This window comes from Dasypus novemcinctus, chromosome 4 (genome assembly GCF_030445035.2).
Source record: "Dasypus novemcinctus isolate mDasNov1 chromosome 4, mDasNov1.1.hap2, whole genome shotgun sequence".
NCBI lineage: Eukaryota > Metazoa > Chordata > Mammalia > Cingulata > Dasypodidae > Dasypus > Dasypus novemcinctus.
This window is the reverse complement of record NC_080676.1, coordinates 5205623-5230349: the sequence shown is the minus strand read 5'-3', so window position 1 is coordinate 5230349 and position 24727 is coordinate 5205623. Positions and strand designations below refer to the sequence as shown.

General features: G+C 36.5%; 1 protein-coding gene across 5 annotated transcripts in view; it reads left to right on the top strand.

Annotated features, from left to right (window-relative positions):
* Positions 1-24489, top strand: part of STAG1 (STAG1 cohesin complex component) — a 408218-nt gene extending 383729 nt beyond the window's left edge. For all 5 annotated transcript variants that reach the window (XM_058295002.2, XM_058295003.1, XM_058294999.2 and 2 more), the window contains 9 exons: positions 2746-2847; positions 7130-7278; positions 7895-8023; positions 12176-12381; positions 16590-16764; positions 19876-19986; positions 20536-20650; positions 22285-22365; positions 22456-24489. In XM_058295002.2, coding sequence (XP_058150985.1) covers positions 2746-2847; positions 7130-7278; positions 7895-8023; positions 12176-12381; positions 16590-16764; positions 19876-19986; positions 20536-20650; positions 22285-22365; positions 22456-22479 — 1092 coding nt within the window. In that variant the 3' untranslated portion in view covers positions 22480-24489. The remainder of the gene's footprint in view (positions 1-2745; positions 2848-7129; positions 7279-7894; positions 8024-12175; positions 12382-16589; positions 16765-19875; positions 19987-20535; positions 20651-22284; positions 22366-22455) is intronic.
* Positions 24490-24727: the final 238 nt, after the last annotated feature.

Below are 24727 nucleotides of genomic sequence, written 5' to 3'. Positions count from 1 at the left end.
CCACTTGTCATCTTTTATATTTAGGTAGGAACTAACTGCAGTTATGTCATAGTAACTAACTCATCATATTTTGCTGAACAACTACAATTTGATAAGTACCATGTTGATGGTCATAGGTTGAGAAATAAGTTCATTTCTACACTGAGAAGCTCACAGATTAATGGGGAAACTGAAATTAAACATAATATAATATAGCTTGCTAATAATGAACAGCTGCCATTTGTATTGTGCCATTTATATTGTTTATATTAAAGACACTGTACTTTTTACATTCTTTTACAGTGACTCTGTAAGGCAGGAAACAGTATCCTCATTTACAGATAAGGAAACGAAGGTTTGAAGACATTGAGTAACTATCAAGGAGAAAAGTAGCAAATTAAACTAGGAAAACCTGGGATTGGATTTTTTTTCCAAAAATTTCCTTTATTTTTAAAGAAGGTTTAGATTATATAAATGTTACATCAAAAATATAGGGGATTCCCATGTACCCCCCCTCCCACACTTTTCCCCATTAACAGTATCTTTTGTTAGTGTGGTACATTTGTTACAGTTGATGAACACATATTGAAGCACTGCTATTAAGCATGGTCTGTAGTTTACATTATGGTTTGCACTTTGTACTGCACAATTTTATAGGTTTTGACAAAATGTATAATGGCTTGAATCCATCATTGCAATATCATGCAAAACAATTTCAATGTCCCAAAAATGCCCCTTGATTTTAGGTTTGCCTAACTTCAAAGCCTAGCTCTTTCCACTGGACCACAAAGCCTCAACATGGATATTGTAGTGACAGATGAACAGAGTACAAAGTTAGCACAGAATATGTAGAGAGACTTAAATGAGGGGAACCAAAGGAGGTTTACTAAAGCAATGTCTAAACAGGGTTTGAATGGATGAATAGGAGTTTACCAGAGAAACATGGGGGGGGGGGGGCGGGGAATCTCTTGTCAATATAGCAGCATAAATATACCTACATATTTCAGCTTATTTTCCTTCATGTGGTCTACAAAGAAATCATGAAAGAACTACCAAACTCTGATTATTGATATCCAGATAGACTGTCATATATGCCTGTTGAATCTTTCAAAAAGAAAATGTCATGACTTGTAAGTGAACTTCTGCTTGTTCTTAGTGACCATCATTTATTCCTAAGTATTCACAAGCACTTTTTTTAATAATGCATTCTGTATTCTTGCTTAGGTTCAACATCAAGCTAACTGATGTATTATTTTTCAGAGTAGTTATATCCAATCGGGTTCATGCATCAGTCATCTGGAGCATTAATGAAAAGTACATATACTTGGCCCCACTCAGCCTGACTGAGAATATCTAGGGCTTACTCAGGCCTTGTTTTTGTTTATTTGTGTGTTTGCCTGTTTTTTGTTTCTTTAATTTTCCTTGTGACCATCTTTCCCTTTGGAAATCAGAACCATGATTGTCTCTTTCTAATCCTCCAGCACTTTTCCTATTTTTCACCATTCCTTAAAGAAGTGTTTCCATAATCTTTGCAAATTTTCTCAGAATATGATTCCTCTTAGCTAGGAAAATAATTCCTTTGTATTGCCTTAATGCTCTCATAGGTGTTTACTAAGCTTGGACTTCAGTTTTATTTTACTAACGTTTATCCTATCCTTCTTACATGGTAGTTTCACTTAGTAAGAAATAGAGAGGCATAAAATGTGTTGAGTTCTGGTTTCTCCTTGTTATCCTTTAACAATACTGCATCGGTTCCAAGTCGTGAGCATTTTTCTAAATTTTTACCATCCTTTTTTTTTTGCATGCCTTTGCTTATTATAGGCATTAATCTTTCTGTGAGTATTCTAATATAAGTTCAATATTCTTTGCCCTATATTCTTGGCTGTGTGACTCCCTTCATCCCATCCAGCTTCTCTATGTGATCATTTCAAACTTGAATTTTTCAGAGACCTCCCTACTCAACCATTTTAGTGTTTTTATATATCTTTCTCTTTTCTTCCTCATTGGGAGGATTCTTAATTGCACTGAGAGAATCATCCTTTTAGGTTCTTTCTGCCCTTTTTGAGCCTCAAGTCATGGAAAGCATACCCATCTTATTGAAGACTTTTCAAATTCCAGTTACCAAGCTAATATGACCACTTCACTTGGATTTTTAGGCTTTCGCTTTGAAATAACATCCATATTTAATGGTTTCAAGTAAACCTTTCCTAATTATTTACTCATGAAAAGTTAAGTCTGTTACCCTAATCTGCCCTACATCCCTTTCAGTCCCACTTCCTATGGGTAAGCAACTTAACTGTTCTTCAGGAGGTTTCTACCACAGTTCTGTTTCTTAATTTGTCACCTTTTAGGTTGTTTGTTTGTTTTTATACTAACCAGGGATTTAATATAAATACATCCAGCATAGGAAAACTCAAAACTATAAACCAGAACCAGAATACCAAGTGGTAGGGGCAAAGGGCAGAATTTCTGACCCCTTGGCTCAGCCAGCCCCCAAATAAAAATCAACTAAAAAGAATCCATATTATGAAGGGTGAGAAATTTTGCTTACTTATATCACCCCCTTTCCTCCTGGAATTCCTAGTTGTTTTAGTTTGTCATTAGTTTTTTAATAATTTTAAATATCCAATGTGTATTCATTTAACTTTAGACAATATCTTTTAATTCCCATGTTTAAGATAAGAAATTAAACATCTCAGTATTCACTTAACCATTTCTTCAACCAACTCATTCTTTTTCTCATGAAAATTCTTTCTTTCCCCACAGTATTACAATGACTATGGTGATATTATTAAGGAAACACTGAGCAAAACCAGGCAGATTGATAAAATACAGTGTGCTAAGACCCTCATTCTAAGTTTGCAACAGGTAAGAGAAATTTGAAGGGATGGAGATAAAGAGTCAAAAATGACATTATTGAACTCTTCTGGATGCTAATTATGTGCTAGGTATCTTATCTCATTTAAATTCCATCATTATACCATTACATTACTGTGGATACTTTCTGGTACAAAGACATGTGTTATGTATCTTTTGTTTTAGGAGGTAAACCTTGGTATCAAATAGATTAAATCCAACTGTTTGACCTGATGAAATTTGGAATTGGAAGTTTTTAAAATATTAATTTTAAAATAAAAAAATTTTAATACATTTTAAAAATATTTTTAATGAGGAAGGAACAACAGTAGTATCCAGATAGAAAACATGTTGCATATATTGCATAAATAAGATTCCTAGTAAATACCTGGCAACCTAAAATAGACACTTTAGGGAAGGTGGGAGTATGTACATATGTGGGGGAGCTTAGTTTATGGTAAAGGTCCATTTCAGATCAGAGGGGACAGGATTGGTCCTATTCATTAAATAGCAAGGGTAAAAGTGACTGTGCATCTGGAAAATAGCTAGTTACAGCCATACCTAAGATGTACCCAAAAAAGCTACTTAGATGGGTTTTATGTAAAAGTTGAAAATTGAAAGTTTTTTAAGAAAATATGAGGATATTCTCTTATGTTGGATTAGGTAAGTCCTTCTTAAGGAAAGATTCCCCCAAAGTAAAATTACTGATTTATTTATTTATTTATTTATTTATTTATATACATGTATATACACACACAAACTTTAAAAGGTTTTTACTTCAACCAGCACTTTGATGAGTTAAAAGACGAATGAAGGAAGTGAATGTGGCTCAACTGATAGAGCATCCACCTACCATATAGGAGGTCCAGGGTTCAATACCCAGGACCTCCTGGCATGTATGGTGAGCTGGCCCTCGCGCAGTGCTGCCACGTGCAAGGAGTGCCTTGCGGGGCGCCCCCCGTATAGGGGTGCCCCACGCACAAGGAGTGTGCCCCGCAAGGAGAGCCACCCCACACAAAAAAAAGCTCAGCCTGCCCAGGAGTGGTGCCATACACACGGAGAGCTGACGCAGCAAGATGACGCAACAAGAAGAGACACAGATTCCCGTGCTGCTGACAACAGCAGAAGCAGACAAAGAAGAACATGCAGCAAATAGACAAAGAGAGCAGACAACAGGGGAGGGGGAAGGGGAGAGAAATAAATAAAAATAAATCTTTTAAAAAATAAAAGACAAATGACAGAACTATTTTAAAACATTAAAATCTATAAATCAGTGAGAAAGGTAAACCCCATAGAAAAGTGAGTAAGGGATACTTTCAGAAAAGAAAGCCTGAAAGACCAGTAAAAGAGGCATAACTTCATTTATAATCAATGAAATACAAATTAAAATAAGGAAGTATTACTGTTGAACAGAGTAGCATGAATTAAAATGAGTGACAATGCTATTGATTGGTAAGGATGTGGAGGAAAAGGTTCCACTTGAAAGAACTGTTCTTGCTTTCTTGGTAGACAATTTAATCATATATTTCAAAATTCAAGGTATATATTCCCTTTAAACCAGTAATTTTACTTCTAGTTATCTATGCTACATAGATACATACAGGTATGTATAAAGATATAAATATATATGTAAAAGTTGTTTCATTGCAACAGTCTCTGTAACCGAAAAACTGGTGGTAGTCTAATTGTTCATCAACAGAAGATTAGTTAAATAAACTAGGTTACCCTGAAGTCATTAAAAGATTTCTGAGACAAAATATTAAGTGAAATAAAAGTTTCAGGACAAAATACTCAGTATGGTACCATTTATGTACAAATTAAAACTTTATATGTAATATATAAAGGTGTCTTAACTGATTAGAAAACTTTGAAACATTTATGTTGGTTACCTTTGGAGAGTAGAATGGTGTTCAGTAGAAAAGAAAAAGAACATTTTCTTTAATGATGCTTGAATTTTTTACAATGAAAATGTATAGAATATATTCATTTTAAAAGTAAATTGTTTGTTTGTTTGTTCTTTTAGGAAGTACTGGGGATTAAACCCAGGACCTCATACATGGGAAGCAGGTTCTTAACCACTGAGCTGCATCTGCTCCCCAATAAGAATTGGTTTTTTTAATTTTTTGTTTGTTTTTAGGAGGAACAGGGTATCAAACCCAGAACCTCATACATGGGAAGCAGGCACTCAACCACTTGAGCTCCATCTGCTCCCCAAAAGTCAATTTTTTAACAAATCAATTTTGATACATATTAATAAATCATAAATCCATACAAAGTGATACATAATGTAAAAATAAATTTTAAAATTGAAGGCTATCGTATGCAACTATCTTTTAATTCATTTTAAAGTTTATAAACAATTGCTTGTGAAAATTTTTAAAATCTTTGGAGAATTGCTGCTTCCAGTAATAACACACCAGGTAGTTCAGTTCAGTCCATTACTGAAGAAAACTAAAGAGGTGGTCAGTGTGTTAGAAGACAAAAACTATTCCCATGGAATGAGGTGTTTAGAGTGAATTGAGAGATTGGGAATTGAGGAAGTGAAGAAAACAAGTGTAAGTAATACTTTCAAAACTTTTGCGATAAAAGGAATCAGAGAAATCGATTGATAGCTGGCAGGGGAGATGGGGTCAAGAAGTTCGAAGTATTTTTGAGAGGCATGTATTCAATAGAGAGGAGGAAAACTGATGCAGGGAGAGAATAGCACGAGCAAATTTGTTAAGAAGCTGAAAGGGAGTGTCTGAGATCCAGTACATAAGGGAAGGGAGTGACCTTAGATGGCAGCGTGGATAGTTCATTCCTCCTATCAGGAGGGAAGGCATATATGTACAGGTACAGGTAAATTTTCTAGATTTGATGGTAGAACAATTGCTTTTATGGTCTTTAGTACTGTGTGGCAGAGCTATTTCATAATACATTTAACCATTCCTCTATAGGTGGGACATTTGGGTCATTTAAAGGATCCATACCTGGAGGTAGAATAATTATTTAAGCTAACAGATAAATGAAGAGCAAAAGGGAAAGCCATTGATGCCAAAACTGTGTAGTGTCAATTTTTCTAATGTTTCCCAATCTGATGGGAGTGAAATGGCTCCTTGTTCATTTTATTTATGTACATTTTCCTGGTTACTAATAAAATTGTATAACTTTTTTGTTTATTTGCCATTCAGGCTTTTTCTTTCTTTTTCCTTTTTTTTTTTTTTTTTACTGTATGCTAATTTTTTAAATTTTTTTTTATTTATTTTTAAAACAGGCTTTTTCTTATATGACCTTTCTATTCATATCTTGTGCCTATTTTACTTATTGATTTATAGGAGCTTTTTGTGTATTTCAGCTACTAATTCTTTGTTGCATGTTGCAAATGTTTTTTCCATGCCCATTTCTCTTACTTCTTTTTTTAGGAGGTACCAGGGATCAAACCTCAGACCTCATTCATGGGAAGCAGGTGCACAACCATTTACACTACATCTGCTCCCCTCTTACTTACCTTTTAGCTCTTTTTAAAGTAGTTTATGTTGGTTATAAATCTTAAGAATTTTTTAATATATTTTTTATTTATTTTTAAAAGATAGATCGATCACACAAAAAAAACTTACATTTTTATATGATCAAATCCTTCACCCTTTTGTATTATAGTTTCAAGTTCCATATTCTTAGCAAGGTTTCCCATCTTCAGCATTAAAAAATTTTTCCTTTTTTTTCCCCTAGTATTTTTTAGGCTTTGGGCTTATTTTTATTCTGACAGAATATGTGTAATTTATAAAACCACTCCACCCAGTTTAAGAATGTTTTCATATATTTTGTTATTAGCTGGAAGAAACCATAACCTCATCTCCAAATCATTTTCTTTTTATAATGTTCTTGTCTTAGATCAAATAACTGGGAAAAAAACAAGGTTCTGAGCTCTGTATTTCATATATTACCATTCCTGTGAAAATGGTAACAAAAAGAATGCTTATATGTTTGTAAAATACAGAGTTTATTTCTGAAAATACATAGAACCTTTCCTTCTCTGAAACCAAAGGCATTATTTTATTATTTAAAAAAATAAATTCCTAGCTATATTTAATCACACACCTAGCATGAAGATGAACTCAAGAATCTGGAAATAGTAGATAACTTAGTGTATAGGGAAAACAGGTTGGCTACAGTTCACTGCAAAAAGAAACGCCTACTTTATCATATGCCTTGTACATATTTTTAAATTATATTACCTATTCTAAAAATAAATCAATTTAAAATAACTATTTCTTGGCAATAAATAGGTTTTTTCATCTTTGTTTCTTTCTGCCAGTTGTTTAATGAACTTGTTCAAGAGCAAGGTCCCAACCTAGATAGGACATCTGCCCACGTCAGTGGCATTAAAGAACTGGCCCGTCGCTTTGCCCTTACTTTCGGACTGGACCAGATCAAGACACGAGAAGCAGTTGCCACACTTCACAAGTGAGTGAACTAAACAGACACTTTATTTTGTACAGAATATTATTTACTTGAACTGAAAAAAAATAAAACTGTTATTTGTCCAATTTCTAAAGTGACAATTTATATAATTTTAGAATTAAAAGAACTTTCGAGACTTACCTAATCTAGTGATTCTCAACTGGAAGGGCATTTTTAATTGGACAAACTATAATTAAAACACCCTTTTCATCATATGAAACATAGAAAGTAAAGCTTTAAAATATTCTCAACGTGTCCATCAGTAAAAAAAACTTTATGTAACTTACAAAAAATAACAGTTGCTTGGTACCAGGACCAGCTCTAGAAGTGAATTTTCTGATACTTAATCTTATCTTTCCAGGGAATTATGTTGCTCCTAAAAGATACACATAGGGATATAGTTTTGTCATTGGCTTGCTGGGGTTTTTTTTATTGTTTTTCGTGATTTATAGTGTTCTAACTGTAAATAAAATTGTTATTTATACAAATATGAATTGATCAGATTTCACCCCCTCCCATGATGATTTCAGTACTGTCCCAAATCTTTTTGTTAATTCTAGCCTATTGAGAGAAATACAGTTAACTATTTGGCAGAATAATATATTTTCTTTTACTTCAGGGATGGCATAGAGTTTGCCTTTAAATACCAAAATCAAAAAGGACAAGAATATCCGCCTCCTAATCTAGCTTTCCTTGAAGTACTAAGTGAATTTTCTTCTAAACTTCTTCGACAGGACAAAAAGACTGTGTAAGTTGTATATTTTAAGGAAAGTTTTTATCATCACTCCATTGTACATTTTAAATGTTTATTTTTTGAAAAATATTTTTTAATCATCTATATCTAATTAATACTGATAAGTTGGTCTCCTATAATTTGTTTTTAAGGAAATACAGTTTTCTTCTCACAAATATTTATGTAATTCATTCACTGCTCACCTTTCAGTACCCTGGAAAAGTAGATGTAAGATAAAATTGAGAACATGGATATGATTTCTTATTCTGCAGTTTGAAGATGTATTAACAATGGCTTAGCCATCGTGTAACATTTTCTTCTTCCTTTTCATAATTTGGTTTTAGTTTTAGTCTCTTATTTTATTTGACTTGTTTCAAGAAGATTGATCTTTTCTTATTGTCATATTTTGATAATTGATGACATTTTAAAGAAATATATATATGTAATTTTCAGAAAAAAAATTTGGTAAGTTTTGCTTAGAACAAACTATGAAACTTTTTTAAAAACAGTAATAATAAATGGGTCTCTAGATTTATAAATTGATAGGAAAATAACAAATCTAGAGGGGCGGTTAAAGTTTCTATGAATGTCATCGTTCATTCTAAGGAAAGATGTTGACTTCATATTAGTCAGAAAATATTTATAAAGCCCCTAATATGTACTATTCTGTGGCCTATGTTCTGATCTGACCAAGCAGTGAACAATAAGACAAAACACCTGCCTTCAGAAAGCCTGTGTTCAGAGAAGCAGAGCAATAAAAATGCAAAAAAGAAATGAGAGTGTAGGACACAGAAATGGGGTAAACAATAGGGAATGACTGGCATTGGGTATTTACTAATGGGGGCAGCATAGTTTGAATACTTTCATTTATACCTATAAATTTTCCTCTGAGTACTGCTTTAGCTGCACCTCTTAATTTTCATTATGTTGTTTTTTTTGTTTTTACTCATCTCAAAGTATTTTCTAATTTCCATTGTGATTTTTTCTTTGACATTTTGGTTATTTAGGAGTGTGTTTAAATTTCCAGATATTTGTGAAATATACAAATTTCACAAATTTTTTTTCTGTTACTGATTTTCAAATTTGATTCCATTGGGGTCTTACTTTGTACAATTTTAATCCATTTAAATTTATTGAGGTTTGTTTTATGGTCTAACATGTGTGAACTGGAAAATGTTCCATGTACACTTGAGAAGAGTATATATTCTTCTTTTCTTGGGTAGAATGTTCTGTAAATTGTTGTAAATTTAGTTGGTTTAATTTTGTTTATAGAGTTGTTCAAGTTTTCTGTTTCCTTGTTGATACTCTGCCTAGTTCCATTATAATTTTTTATGTCTTCCTTGTGGATTTAATCATTATGAAATGTCCTTCTCTTTCTCTAGTATTTTTTATCTTAAAGTCTGTTTTGTGTGATGTTAGTATAGCCAGTCCACCTCTCTTTTGGATACTATTTGAATGATATGCCTTTTCCATCCTTTTATTGTCTACCTTTGTGTCTTTGAATATAAAGCGTATTTCAGTAGGCAGTATCTATTTGGGTCATTTTTAGAAGTCCAATCTGACAATCTGCCTTTTGAGTGAATTAATTAATCCATTCACATTTAATGGTGTTACTAAGGTTAGATTTACATCTGCCATTTTGCTTTTTATTTTCTATATCCCTTGTGTCTTTTTGGCCCCTCTCTTCAGCCTTTACTGCCTTTTATATTAAGTGGATATTTTCTACTGTAATAGTAGGGTTTTTTTTTTACTTTTTATTATTATAATATTTTAATTAATACTTTTTTTTTTTTTAGTTTTTTCTTAGTGGTTCTTCTAGGACTTACAGTATACATCTTAACTTATTAAAATCTACTTCACATTTATTCTAACTTATTTCCAGTGAAATAAAACAACCACTTCATAACTCCAGCTGTCCCCTTTCGTGCTATTATTATACATATTGCATCATATATGTTAGAAACCAAACAATGCATTATCATTATTACTTGATAGAATGTTATATCTTTAAAGATGCTGAGAGAAGAAAGGAAAGCAAGTATATGTTTTTTGAGACTGTATATTAACCCTTTTTTTTTTTTTTTTTACCATTTCTGGTTCTCTTTATTCCTATGGAATCAGATTACCACTTGGTATCATTTCCTTACTTTAGTACAGCTTTGCTGCCACCTATCTCCCTCTCCCTTTGTTGGTAGATCTGCATGTAGTTTGGGGAATGTGTTCAGGTCTACTCCATCCCCTGCTCTGTTTGCCCCCAACTGGGTGCAATTTATTAGTACATGTTCACTGCCTTCCCAACGCCCAGGATTGATTGTGATCCTTGGTGGAGCTCATCTTTTTTTTTCCAAATTCTACTCAATTTATTCATTTTTTTAAAATATATTACATTAAAAAAATATGAGGTCCCCATTCGCCCCCACCGCCCCCACCCCACCACTCCCCCCACAATAACACTCTCCCCCCACAATAACACTCTCCCCCATCATCATGTCACATCCATTGCGTCTGGTGAGTACATCGGTGGAGCTCATCTTGAATGTGTCTTTCCCTGGATTTCTCTGTTAAGCTTCTGGCTGCTATGCTGTTTTGCTTGTTGGTATCATGGAGCTACCAGCACCCTCCTAATTGCTCCCCACCAAAATCAGCCTTGTTTCCTTAGGCAAGGACCTTTCCATACTGTATTCCAAAGTCAGTCCCTTCAGGCAAAGCTGCAGAGATTTTCATCTTTATGACCTACCTCAGTCTCTGGGCCATGAACAGGAGATAAAGTTGAGGCAGCAGCTGCTTCTCCCCTACTTGATGTATAAGCATTGGGGTGATAGTAACCCCTGGTTCTGGGTTTGCCTTTCCTGCTTCTACACTGGGAACCTCTGCCCTCTGAGGGAGCCGAGGTGAGATGTTCATGCCCCATTATTCTCAGCCTGCTACACCTAGGTTAGTGTGTCTACCCCATGAATCGGGTCTGGGTAGGAGCAGGGAACCTCATTCTTGCTGACTCCACCTGCCCAAAATAGAACTTCTTCAATTCAAGGCTTAAGGGGATAAGAAACACCAGTGGCATGCCCCTCATAGGTAGCCTTAGATTGAGAACCAGAAGGAGAGTGTGCCCTCACTGTCTTAGCCACATCCATCTGGAACAAAGTTTCTGTTAAACTTAGCTGGGGATGGGGGAAACAACAGAAGGGAGTGGGTCATGGCTCAAGTGCTACAAACTCTGTTCTTAGGGAGATTTACTAGATTTTTTGAATGAGTGTTTCCCCATTTGCTATATGCCCATAAGACAATTACCAGAGACTTGAAATGATTGTATTTTATAATTTCCACAAGTTCAAAGGTTGTTTTTAACCTTTGGTTATGTCAGGCATCCTGCCCTGATTTACTTTGAAGGAAAATTCCATAATATTTTGAGCCTGATTTTTAGACTTTCGGTGTTAAAAGTCAGGGTTCTCCAGGGAAACAAAACCAATAGAATATACATATATATGTAAATATTATGAAATTCATTACAGGAATTGTCTCACATGGCCATAGGGATTGGCAGTCTGAATTCTGTCGGGCAGGTCTCCAGTTGGGAACTCAGATATAGATTTCCATGAATTCCCCAGGAGATGCTGATTGGCTGAAATAGAGACAGAAATTATTCTTTCAGATTGCTGAAATAATCAGTTCTCCATTTAAGGCCTTCTACTGATTAGATGAGATTTCTCTCATGGCTGAAGGCAATCTCCTTTGTTGACTTTCTGATTATACATATAATCAGCCATAGATAAAAACAACTGACTAATGATTTAAATCCAGGAATTATCCTCACAGTAACAATCAGTCAGGCCAGTGCTTGTTTGACCAAACAACTGGACACAATAACTTAGCCAAATTGACACATGAACTTAATAACAAAAAGCAAAGGAAGAAAGGAAGGACACAGAGATGCACACATTCTTACACCCTTTAGTAATATATACTGTTATTTAAAATTATTCTAGGAATATATGAAGCAAAACCTTAAATTCTAGTCTGTCTCTTCCAAGAGGTAACCCACTGTCAAATGCATATCCTTAAGGAGTCTTCAGAACCTACAGAGAGAGATCTTCAGATTATGAAAAAATTAGATAAATGATGCAACAACTGCTTCCATGAAAATTACTGCTGCTTCTGTTGTATTTCTAGTCATTCATACCTGGAGAAATTCCTCACCGAGCAGATGATGGAAAGGAGGGAAGATGTATGGCTTCCACTCATCTCCTATAGAAATTCTTTAGTCACTGGGGGTGAAGATGACAGAATGTCTGTGAACAGTGGAAGTAGCAGCAGCAAAACCTCATCAGTAAGAAATAAGAAAGGACGGCCTCCACTTCACAAAAAAAGAGTGGAAGGTAAGTCTGCCTTTCACTTTGAGGCATATATTTTACCTGGTTTTATAAAGATAAAGTGACAATCTGTTGAAGCAAGGTAATAGTGATCTTCTGTATTTGTTGCATACTGAGGAGGTTCAGGGAAAAGGTTGGAACACATAAAGAGTGAAAGGAGGAGTTGGAGGTGCGCAGAGCATAGAGGAAGACTAAACATTATTAAAACAAACGAAACGTTACTCTTAAAGTTACTAAGAAGCCTCAAAGTTTCTTGCACTTACCATCTTCCCCCTTCCCCAAACTTCTAATATATTTTCCCCAAACCAAGAGAGGAAGGCAGTGATCTGAGTTCTGCTCTTTTGCTCCTTTTCACAACCTTCTGTTTTAATTATCTTTCAGTATCTCTTCTCTCTGTCTAAAAAGAAGTGCCTTACCAAAAATCTTGCTCAAATCTGAGGCAAAACTAATTAGAATTTAAATCTAATACTTCTTTCATTATTGGAAAGGGAATATTGACTGTCGTACAAGAGTACAAACTCTAAAATTAGAGTTACAGACTTCAAACTCAGCTTTCTCATTTATCAGCATGTTACTTAATCTGTCTAAGCTTCAGTTTCATCAGTTTCACTGAGCAAATGAAGGATGATCATAGTACTTACCCTGTGGGTTCTTGTATTAGATCCAAATAAAATGCTTTAGCTTACACACAGTGCTAAGCACGTTGTACCTGGCTTATTAGCTGTTATTATTAGAATGTTGTCATCATCTAGTAATGCCTGTTATCTAACATCAGTGACTAGATTAGGCCAAATTTATATTTCAGAAAGAATAAAACATATGCTATTTCACAAAATTTAAGTTAAAGTTGAAGATTTCCTTTCAAGTTTCAGATTTGGGACAAAAAATCTTCCTGTTTCAGAGAATGAAAATACAAAGCCCTGTCTTTGTACTGCATGATCTTGGACTTTTTCTCAAAAGGATGACTCCAGTCATTTCTCTTTGAAAATGTATTCTGTATGGTTTTTTTCCCCCTACTCTCAACTTTTCTTAAATGTACTATCTTTTATTGACCAACACTCATCAAATCCTTGCTATGTACCAGGAACGTGTTTTACATGCATCACATTTAATCATTTATATGACTGATGTTCGTAAAGCATTTGGTTAAATCTTTGGCAGATAATAAATGCTGCATAAATGTTTCATAAGTCCTCAACTGTGGGTTCAACACTGTTATCCAAATTTTACACAGAAGAAATTAAGACTTAAATTGTTTAAATTAAGTATCTTCCAGTAATTCAAGATCAAGGGAAACATGTAAGTAAATTAGGTAATGTAATTTGGTAATCATTAAACTGAAGAAAAGAAAATTTTCTCTATGTCAGTTTGAAATTTACCAAATGACTAAAAGAGTCTGCATGCCCAGAACCCTTAGGCAGCAGAGTTTCATCTATTGATATAGGATGAGAATGAGAGCCTTACACAAGTATCTTTAAACTGCAAGCAAAACAGTTTCTTTCCTCTGCCCTATAATATCTAAGTCCCCTCTCAGCGTGAAGCAGTCAGAGTGTTATCATCCCAAATCCCTCAAGACTGAGGGATGAACAAAAATAAGGGAGGAGTGTAATCACGGATCAAAGCAGATTTATTGTTATTGTACTTTTTACTTATGTTAATGGAATAACTTGTAAAATTGATATATATATATATATATAAATGGCATATAGAATAATTATAGTGCAAAGTCCAGTTCATTCATAAACTCATAAGAAATAGAACCATTATCTTTGATACTTCCTTTGTGCACCCCTATCCCTCACTCCAACACAGCATTACTCTCCTTCATTTTATAATGACCAAGATGTGTGCTATTCTATAGTCCTCAAACATTAAAGTCCCCAGGTGTTACAATGAATATTTTTCCTATCTTTTACCTCACTCAGAAACTTGTTTCATGATTTTTATCTCCTTCTGGGACCTTGTTTTCTTATTTAAGACTAGATTTTGATCATCTATATTTGTATAGTTATAATTTTTAGGTTCATGGTTATTTAATATTCTAGGGAATGATTATACCACAGTTTCTCCATTCTTCTTTTATGAATATTTTTATTGTTTTTCAGTTTTTGCTAATACAATAGTTATTTTTTAAAGAAGTGCTTTCATTGGGGATCTTTAATAGTTAGGAGAATCTATTCAAGAACAGTGAGCTCTTCATGAATTTGTTTATTCATTTAATAGACATTTGCCAAGTACTTTCCTAAGCATTGTGCTAGGTGCTGGAGATTAAATATTAATAAGAGCTCAACGGGAAGTGGATGTGACTGAAGTGATAAGGCCTCTGTCTATCGTATGGGAGGACCTAGGTTCAAATCACTGGGGCCTCCTTGTTAAAAAAAAAAAAAAAGAGAGAGAGAAAGCATGCCTGCATGGTGAGCCAAGGGCCCATGTGGTGAGCTGAGAGCCCGTGCGGTGAGCCAGTGCCCATGCAAGTGAGTCATGCAGCAAGATGATGGCGCAACGAAGAGACGAAGGGGGGAGTCAAGGTGAAGCACAGCAGAGACCAGGAACTGAGGTGGCACAATTTACAGGGAACCTCTCTCCACCATCAGAGGTCCCCAGGATCAAATCCCGGTGAATCCTAGAGGAGAAAGACGAGAAGACAAGACAAAAAAGAGAGAAGTAGATATAGAAGATTACACAGCGAGTAGACACACAGCAAAAACAGCGGGGGGGGAGCGGAAATAAAAGCTCAACAGTACAGACAGGGAGACAGAGTAACAAGCAATTTCAATTCAACATGGTAAGTGCGTTGGTCGACCAAACACAGGGTGCTCTGGGAACATATAGGGAGTAACCAGACTTTGAACGGAGTGGAAAAATTTTTGGGAAAAGATGACATGTAAGTAGAGAACTGAAAGATGAGAGTTGACCAGGTTAAGAATGTAAATTCAGTCATACTTTTAACAAAAATTTTAAAGAATAGCAGAGAATAAAAGTTTTGAATTTGATGTTGAATGAAAACTGGTATGAACAGAAGATGAAACACATTTGTTGATTGAGATGCAATAGAGGGCTTCAGATCAGTGGAATGTGCTTATTAAGATAATTAGGCATTTTCAGAGACAGAAGAGCCAATCCAGAATATACACATGTCTGACAAAATATTAGAAACCTGAGAAACAGAGAGGTGGAGTGCTTAGTAGCAAATGAGGAACCTAGCGTGCACACATTTATGAGATATAATAGGGGGTGAAAAACAATGGGATTCATACTATGTGATTAAAATTCTTCTGAAAGAAAAACAGCAGTAATAATAAGTCTTAAAGAAAATAGTTTAGAATTTTTATACCTAGAAATTGTATAATTTGGTAATGTTTTATCAGGGTACAGTTTAGGCATGCAGATAATCATTTAGTCTGTCCAAATCTTTATAAACCATCTTCAGAAGAAGGAATAAACAGTTCTTGACACCTCAATTGTAAATATAATTAGATAACATGTACACTTGGCAGATTGGCTGCCAATGCTGGGTCCTGTGTAATTAAGTCCTAAGTGAGCAGGAATGATTATATTTCTCTAGAAGTTAAAATGTTAAGTAAGGGGTGGGTGAACTGGTCAGAGAAGGCTTCTCTGAGGAGGTAGGACTTTAAGGCATGAAAACAGTGAGGTTCTCAACCCATCCCACAGGGATCACTTGGCCAAAAGAATCATTGCGGTAGCAACCAGTGTCCACTTGTGCACAGCACTTAGCTGCTTTCTCAGAAAAGGCCAGCTAGGTCCCAAGTGCTTCTGCCGGGGGTGCCTGTGAGGCCCGGGCACCAGGCTCTTTTTATTGCTTATGCAAAGGAAGTTGGGAGAGGTATCTAGAAGTCACATTACATACTGAATTCCAGATCATAAACTGGCCTCATTCTTTGCCTTCTAGAGTAAATGAATGAATCCCAGAGCTGGAGGGACTTAAAAGGGATGATGTGGTAAACATTAACATTTGAGTGATGTAATTAAAACATTACCTCATTTAATGTTTACAACTCTAGGAAGTTAGATACTGCTATCTGCATTTTATGTATGAGGAAACTGAAATTTGGAGGTTTAAATAATTTCAAGTCATATAATTAGTGAGTTGCGTAACTGGGAATGTGACGTCAGAGGCATGTTCTTCAAGTCTGTGTTATAACTGCCACCAGGGTTCATTCCACCCATTACATTCTCTCACTGGAATTTTACAGATGAAAGTCTGGATAACACATGGCTAAACAGGACTGACACCACGATTCAGACTCCTGGACCACTGCCAGCACCACAGCTCACTTCAACTGTACTGCGAGAAAACAGCCGGCCCATGGGAGAGCAGATTCAGGAACCTGAGTCTGAACATGGTTCTGAACCAGACTTTTTACACAAGTAAGTAGTAAAAATCCACATTCTTGACATAAAACATTTAACCATTAGAGTAAAACTTAAGAAAACTTTATTTGTTCATCAGGGCTTATTTTCTACAATCTCCAAAATGTGATAATTTCAGTATATTTACATTTGTTAATTCTCACAATGACAGCATTAGGCTATCGATATGCTGGTCAATTCATGAGAAAACAAAACTACAAGCAGAGGTTAAGTAATTTCTATTAAAAGATCTATGAAAACATTTGCAAACACTGCTGTGGAAATCAGTTCCCCAAGGTTCACACACTTTTAAATGAATGTCTTACCAAGTGCTGATTTCATTTGGAGTTTGCACATTCATCAGGTGGATCTGTTTCTTCTCAAGGTCTTGCCAAGCAGATACTCAAGGTTACTTCCTTAGCAAGAACTTGAAAGCATCTCTGCTAGTTTGTCATCAGTCTGGACACCAAATAAATAGACTGGGTATTACTTTTATCATCCATTTAATTAATTAATAGTATTTTGTCTTGGTTAAGTTTATATTTTAAATTTAAACTGTTCGTAGGTTGTTAAGAATTGTTAAGATCTTATCTGATAAATGCTGAGATTAGTTGCCCTCTCTCTAGGAGAGGATCATGGTCTTTTTCCCATCCTAGCAATTAAAATGTTTTCTAGTACACAAAAGGCTTCAGAGAAGCTCTGAAAATTTTGAGTAGGACAGGATGACATTTTTCCTACTAAGAACCTTAGCTTTTTCTTTGTGGTTTTACATCCAACTTGAAATTTTCTTAGCTCCTTGCTGGATGTGTTTCTGTTCAGATTGGGGTAATGTTATGAATTACTCTGGGAGAGAAAATTCTCACTCAAATTCAACAAATTTAGTAGGTTGAAAGTCAAAAGAGGTAACATCAGGGATCTCTTTGGCCAACTTGATTGCCTTTTTTACCAAGCCAATTAGAAAAGAAATGAAGGTGGGAAAGAGCAGGGACCCACTGCAAGGAGTTGGAGTGTAAGCAGCCTAGAGAAGGTGAGAATAAACGTGTAGGAACACAGATGTTACCTCCCTCTTTCCTCTCTCTGCCCTCCCTTCTGCCTGTAGCAGGGCTCTTGAGGTTAGGGTGTACTGTGGGCACTCTCCATCCCCATCATATCAAGGATTCTCCTGACCATCGACAAACTTGTCACCAGGAAGACTGACTTCTACACAGTTGCCTTATACAGTCTACGAATCCTTAGAGGCACCTGATCAGCTGAATCCCAAACTTAGCACAGCTAACACAGAATTAATGATTTTTTTCCCCTGTGACCTACCATTGCTGTCTCTGCCTGCTCCAATACTAGCAACACCATCTCTCTTATTGCTCAGACAAAAAATTTAGGAGTCATCTTTGAATCTTCCCTGCTTTATACTCTCTCCAGTCCTTATCCGTACGTTAATTAGGCTTTATCCCTAAAATGTAGTCTAAGTCATCATCATTCCTCATGTAAATGTCTACCAGTCCTTAACTGGTCTTTCTGATTCCATCTGATTCTGTTCTTGCTCCTCTTCTCTCCATTCTCTGCATTGCATGATTGCCTACCACTGACCCATTCTCAGCCAGGCAAGTACCCTTTTACCTGGCAATGCTCCTTATAGCATTCCATAACATGGAGTAGAGCCCAGGCTTCCTACCTCAACCTACAACGGCCTACACCATCTGGCCCCTGCCTGTTTCTTCAACTTCAATTCCTTCCATTCTCCCCCTCATTTGAAGTGCTTCAGCAACACTGACTTTTCTTTCTGACCCTTGAACACATAGTTATTTCCCCTCTCAGGTATATTGTACTTGGTTACTTCTACTAGGAACAGTCTTCCCCCAAATCTCTGCATAACTGTCTCCTCATTTACAGTTTAGTACAGATAATATTTCCTTAGACTTTTTTTTTTCTCCCTTCCCCCCCCCCCACCCCGGTTGTCTGTTCTCTGTGTCTATTTGCTCCATCTTCTTTGTCTGCTTCTGTTGTTGTCAGCGGCATGGGAAGCTGTGTTTCTTTTTGTTGCATCATCTTGTTGTGTCAGCTCTCCGTGTGCGCGGCACCATTCCTGGGCAGGCTGCACTTTCTTTCACGCTGGGCAGCTCTCCTGACGGGACAAACTCCTTGCACGTGGGGCTCCCTTACGTGGAGGACACTCCTGTGTGGCACGGCACTCCTTGTGTGCATCAGCGCTGCGCATGGGCCAGCTCCACACGGGTCAAGGAGGCCCGGGGCTTGAACCGCGGACCTCCCATGTGGTAGACGGACGCCTAACCACGGGGCCAAGTCCACCACGTCCTTAGATATTTTATACCTGTTTTATCTTTTTATAGCACCTATCAATAGCTAGAATTATTTTCTTTATATGCTTATTGTCTCTCCTATCACTCACCACTACCAGAGTATAAACGTCTTGAGGCCAGGACTCATTTCATTGCTATACCCAACCCCCTGAAGCAGCATCTTGTACTCAGTAGGAGCTTAATAACAATTTACTGACCGTTAACCAAGGCAGGTCTGAGCCAAAGTTCATGTCCATGCCCATGGATAGGCTGCCAGATTAGAACCTTAAATTTCTTGCTTCTTAAAATGGCTTACTTTTCAGAGATTCCACAGGAGGAGGTCCTCTGCGCTAACTAACTAGGGACTAGGAGGCACAGAATATCATCTTACAAGATAGTAAATACATCTTTGGAAAAATAAACCTTAAGATTAGTAATGGAGAATGATCAGATAAGTGCCCACATTAACAGTTTCTGATCAACTTTCTTTACAATTCTGTTTAGAATGCTCTAGTGAATACATGTTCTCCTTATACAGAAATTCTGCCACTGACCCACTCTCAGCCAGGCAAGTACCCTTCTACCTGGCAGTGTTGCGGTTCTACAGATGTATGTTACACCTGGCATATACATTCTCACCTGGCCCATTTTATGACTTTTCACCCATACTGTGAGCAGGATTTCTTGGCCCTGGAATAGATCAGCTAATTCCCTCCTACATGGGGATTAGGCCAGCCAATTATGGCCCTCTTAGCATGGAACTGATTATGATTATCTAAATTCAATATCTGTTTTCTCTTGCCACAAAATGAATAATAGTGCCCTCTCTTAGTCCTCAGATGCAGATCTCTTGGTTAGGCCAGCCGAAGTTAGAAGACTTAAATCGGAAGGACAGAACAGGAATGAACTACATGAAAGTGAGAACTGGAGTAAGGCATGCCGTGTAAGTGTTACATCAAGTATCACAAAAATATCACTGCTCTATATGATTGTCAATATTTAGTCTTAGAAGAATAGTTAAAATTACTATTCAGGGTATGGTACAGGATAGGAATGGAAGACAAAGCAGGGACTCTGGAGGCTTTCAGTACTAAAATCCTGGCACTGCTACTTGCCAGCTGTGTGACTTTGAGCAAGATCACTAGATTACTGCTACTTGCCAGTTGTGTGGCCTTGAGCAAGATTTAAAAGCTGTGTCTCAGATTCCTCATTTGTAAGATCAGGATAATAACAGTATTAGTCACTTAAGGGTTTTGTGAGGATCGACACATAGCTAAAAAAGTATTTGCAGTTATTTTTGCTAATTTATTTATACTTCTCATAAGTCAAGGTGAAATTTTGAGTGAACCACAGGAATAATCCTTAACTATCTTGGAGTTAAGTATCATAATTTGTGTAGTTCTTACTTGGTTAAAAGAGCTGATCTGGGAAAGAGCCAGAATTTTCCCTTGGATGGTCTGAACAGCTGTATGACTGCCTTTTTTCTAATCAGACGGGGTCTGATGGAGGATGATGCTGAGCCCATCTTTGAAGATGTCATGATGTCATCCAGGAGCCAGTTAGAAGATATGAATGAAGAATTTGAAGACACCATGGTTATTGATCTGGTAAGGAAATTTTTCTTAAAATATGTGAAGGCAATGCTCATGTTTTCAGAAAGGAGACACCACTGACCACCAGTAGGCCAGTGTAGTTCTCGTAGACATTTGGATGAACTTACGTGTTTTTCAAGCAGTCAGACAACTGCCTGCTGCTTAGTACCTTCTTGAAAAAGAGTTCATAGCAGATCTCTTTTCCAGCATGTCCATTTGGCCTCTTGCACTTTTAAATTGGAGTTTAACATTATACACTGTTCTCTAACAAACAGCAAATGCACCATATAAGCCTTGTTTGGTGTAATAAGACATCTTTTTGAGATAAGGAAATTGAATATGGACTAGACGTTAGATAATATTAAGAAATTAGTCATTTTATCAGGAATAGCATTGTGATGGTTATGCTTTTTAAAAGTTGTTTATCGGGGGAAGTGGATGTGGTTCGGTACCCAGGGCCTCCTGACCTGTGCGGTGAGCTGGCCCATGCACAGTGCTGCCGTGTGCAAGGGGTGCTGTGCCATGCAGAGGGGCCCCACACACAAGGAGAGCCACCCCTCATGTAAAAGGCAGCCCGGCCAGGAGTGGCGCCACACACACGGAGCACGGACACAGCACAGTGACACAACAAAAAGAGACAGATTTCTGAGACCGTCTGACAAGAATGCAAGCAGACACAGAAGAACACACAGCAAGTGCACACACAGAGCAGACAATGGGGGATGGGAAGGGAAGAGAAATAAATCTTTTTTAAAAATTTTTAAAGTTTATCGGGAAGCAGATGTGGCTCAAGCAATTGAACTCCTTCCTGCCTTCCACATGGAGTTCTCTGGTTCTTTTCCCTCTGCCTCCTAAAGACGACAGTGAGCTAGTGCAATGGCGACATGCAGCAAGCTGACACAACAAGAGACACAAGAAGGAAAACATAATGAGATAACAACAAAGCAGGGAGGTGGCTCAAGCAATTGGGCACCTTCCTCCCACATCAGAGGTCCTGGGTTCAGTTCCCGGTGCCTTCTAAAAGAAACAAAGAAGATGAACAGACAGAACAAGTGCAAAACAAGGGGGTGGGGAGAAATAAATAAATAAATCTTTTTTCTAAAGTTTATTAGGTGGAGATACATACTAAAGTATATATACTACTGAAGTAGTTATAGGTGAAAGACAGATGGAAGAAAACACAGTGAGGAAGCCCAATGAAACAAGATTTGCCAAATGACCAAGTTTCACCATGTTGAAGCTCAGTCATGGGTACGTGGAAAGGCCTCGTGTGAATTAGAACATGTTACTCCAGTCCACACTGAAGCTCCCTTCCCACCCCCAGTCGCTTTCCATTTATCTGCTTTGGGGCATTCACTGAAGTTTCCTGCCTCGTGTTTCATCAGTTTTATAACCATTTTACGACTTAATAGGCAAGGTATGTTCTATGTTTTGTGGGCCAAATAACTTATTTTCAAAGTTTCTTTTTTCTCTAAATAATAATTAAAAGCAGTTTAAAAAAAAAACTATGCTCCAAATAAAAGATTATTTCCTTCCTTTCCTTAACACTTTTGCATATTTATGATGATGTCAGAAATATAGCTGCTTATTATCACAGTTATCATAATGTATTTCAGGGGGAAAAAATTAACTGACATCTCTTTACATAGCCCCCTTCAAGAAATCGGCGAGAGAGAGCTGAGCTGAGGCCAGACTTCTTTGACTCTGCAGCTATCATAGAAGATGATTCGGTAAGTGTTAAATTATTGCTGCTTTTTATCTGGAGTTTCTGGGTACTTTTTTACGCATGAAGTTAGTAACTGTGTTTCTCATTTTTCTAGGGATTTGGAATGCCTATGTTCTGAAGTCTGAAGAAATTTTACAAATCCGGAACTCTATTATTTAGAGCTAGAGGCCTATATACTGTGATAGCTTGTATGGGGAAAGAACACTTTTGATGTGATCTGATTTGTTTTTTAATCCAATGGTTGAGGTCAATCCCTTTTTTGCAGTGACAGAGAAGAGGAGCATGTAAATTACTGAAGGAAATGTTGGTGTAATGTCACCTGAGAAAGACTGACCTGAAAAATCATTTGTGTCCTAATATTGGACTTATCTCAGTACAGATGTGTGTGTGTTTTTCTGGAGGGAGGAAGAAATTTTAAATTTTTAAAACAACTGTCAAGATAAACACTGTTATACACCTGTTTTATGAAAACTCAGCATTGAGTAAAGAAAAAAATATTTTTAACTTTATTTTCCTGTTGTACAATTTAAAAACCGTTTTAACATTTTGCCTTTTTATGTTTTAAGAGCTAACCATTTTTATTAAACCTATGAGTAAGCAGCTCATCCTAATTGCCGAAGAGTGTTTTGGAGCTCACTGGATTTGGTTGACCTTGTGGAACACAGAAATACGGAGGAGAACATTGACAAGCTAAGATGAAATCTGACACAGTGCATCTCTGCCAAAAACCACACACCCTCTGTGGATATGGATATGAATTCCCAGATTTTATATACTCTTGAATAAAAAGGTTTATTTTTATTTATAAGGGGGCATAAATAAGAAATGTCCATGCAGCCATTTTTCCAACAGATGCTGTTACGCCATTCATTTTATATAGAATAGGGAGATTCAAATACAGTACATTTTCTATTGGTATTTGTTTTGTGCATTTTTAGCAACTTCTACCAGCAAATAAAGTATTCTCAGTAAAACAAATGGTTCTCAAGTTAATCAGTTTGCTGTTTTTCCCACTTATTTCATGCCCTGTCAAATTCAAATCACACAGACTTCCAATTTCTTAGGATAATCATGAGGAAATCCTGAAGTAATCACTTTGCCATTCAAAAGTAATTTTAAGTGTAACAACTGTATCTTCTTCCCATACACTTACTACCCTAAAGCACTAATTTTGTGAATTAATTTTACCAATTATAGAAGTATGTGCTGTATAGAAGTCTGTCCTTAGAGGGTGAAATTCTTAAGCTTACCTTGAAATACAGCTACATTTCAGTGTTAATTGTGCATATGAAAAATAATTCTTTTGGGGAAAGAAATTATGAATCTTCAGGACAGTCTTCAGTGGCATTCTGCTTAGACTTTTATGACTTGCTGCTATTGTTTTCAAAAATCTCTTCCTTTCTGATTTTAAAGTAGCCTCAGAAATTCCAAACCAATCCATCCACAGCTGTTTCTGAGCTGTTTTTTAAAGTAGCTTCAACAGAATCATAAGGCTTTCTCTTTTTACCAAAAATGAAAAGCATTTTTTAAAAATCTGTATACCCAATGATTATCTTTTGTGAGGGAAAGTAAAATAGATGCTTTTATTCATCCTTTTAGTAAACAGACACAACACTTGAGATTTTTCTCAACATTTGTACAGTTCTGAAACAAAAACTTGGTCGCCAAAAATGTTTTATCTGCTAATTAAGCAATTTCCGGGCTCCAGCTAGAGGGGATGGAGTCTCACTTTCTTCCAAAAATATGGGCTTCACTGGAAGAGGAGGGGCAGGAATGACTGGACTCTCCACACACCAGCCCTGCCCGCCTGTGGTTCTGGCCAGGAAGCAAACCATGAGGGGCTCTGGCACATCCACAGACTAGTACTTTGCTTGACAGTCTCATGTGGAAAACAAATGCTGACTTAGAATTGTAGACTACCATGCAACAACAAAAAAAAGGCTTAATATCTACTCCAATGGGTTTCCAGTTCAGTTTGAAGTCAATCGAATTTTTGTATTTTCAGTGTCTCCTTGATTGGTTTTGCTAGTAATTCTGTAAATTGTACATTTGCAATATGAGGTTTTTTTCCTTTTGTACAATTTGAAACTGATGCTTCACCTTTCCTTTAATAAACTATTCAAAATCAGGCTTGTGGTAGTTATCCTGTTGTTCCTACTGGGTAAAGCTATAAAGAGACTATTTCCTGTCCTGCTCTCAGGAGAGTTTGCTCTTTCAGGTAATTTGTTAAGTGATTACAAGATTACTCTATCAGTGAGGATTTTTTTTAAAGAAAACAGAAATTTAGGACTAGCTACTAATTCTCTTTGATTCCTTGGATTTCCCTGGCAAGAGTGAGGGAATGGGTAAACCAAGTAGTCCATGGT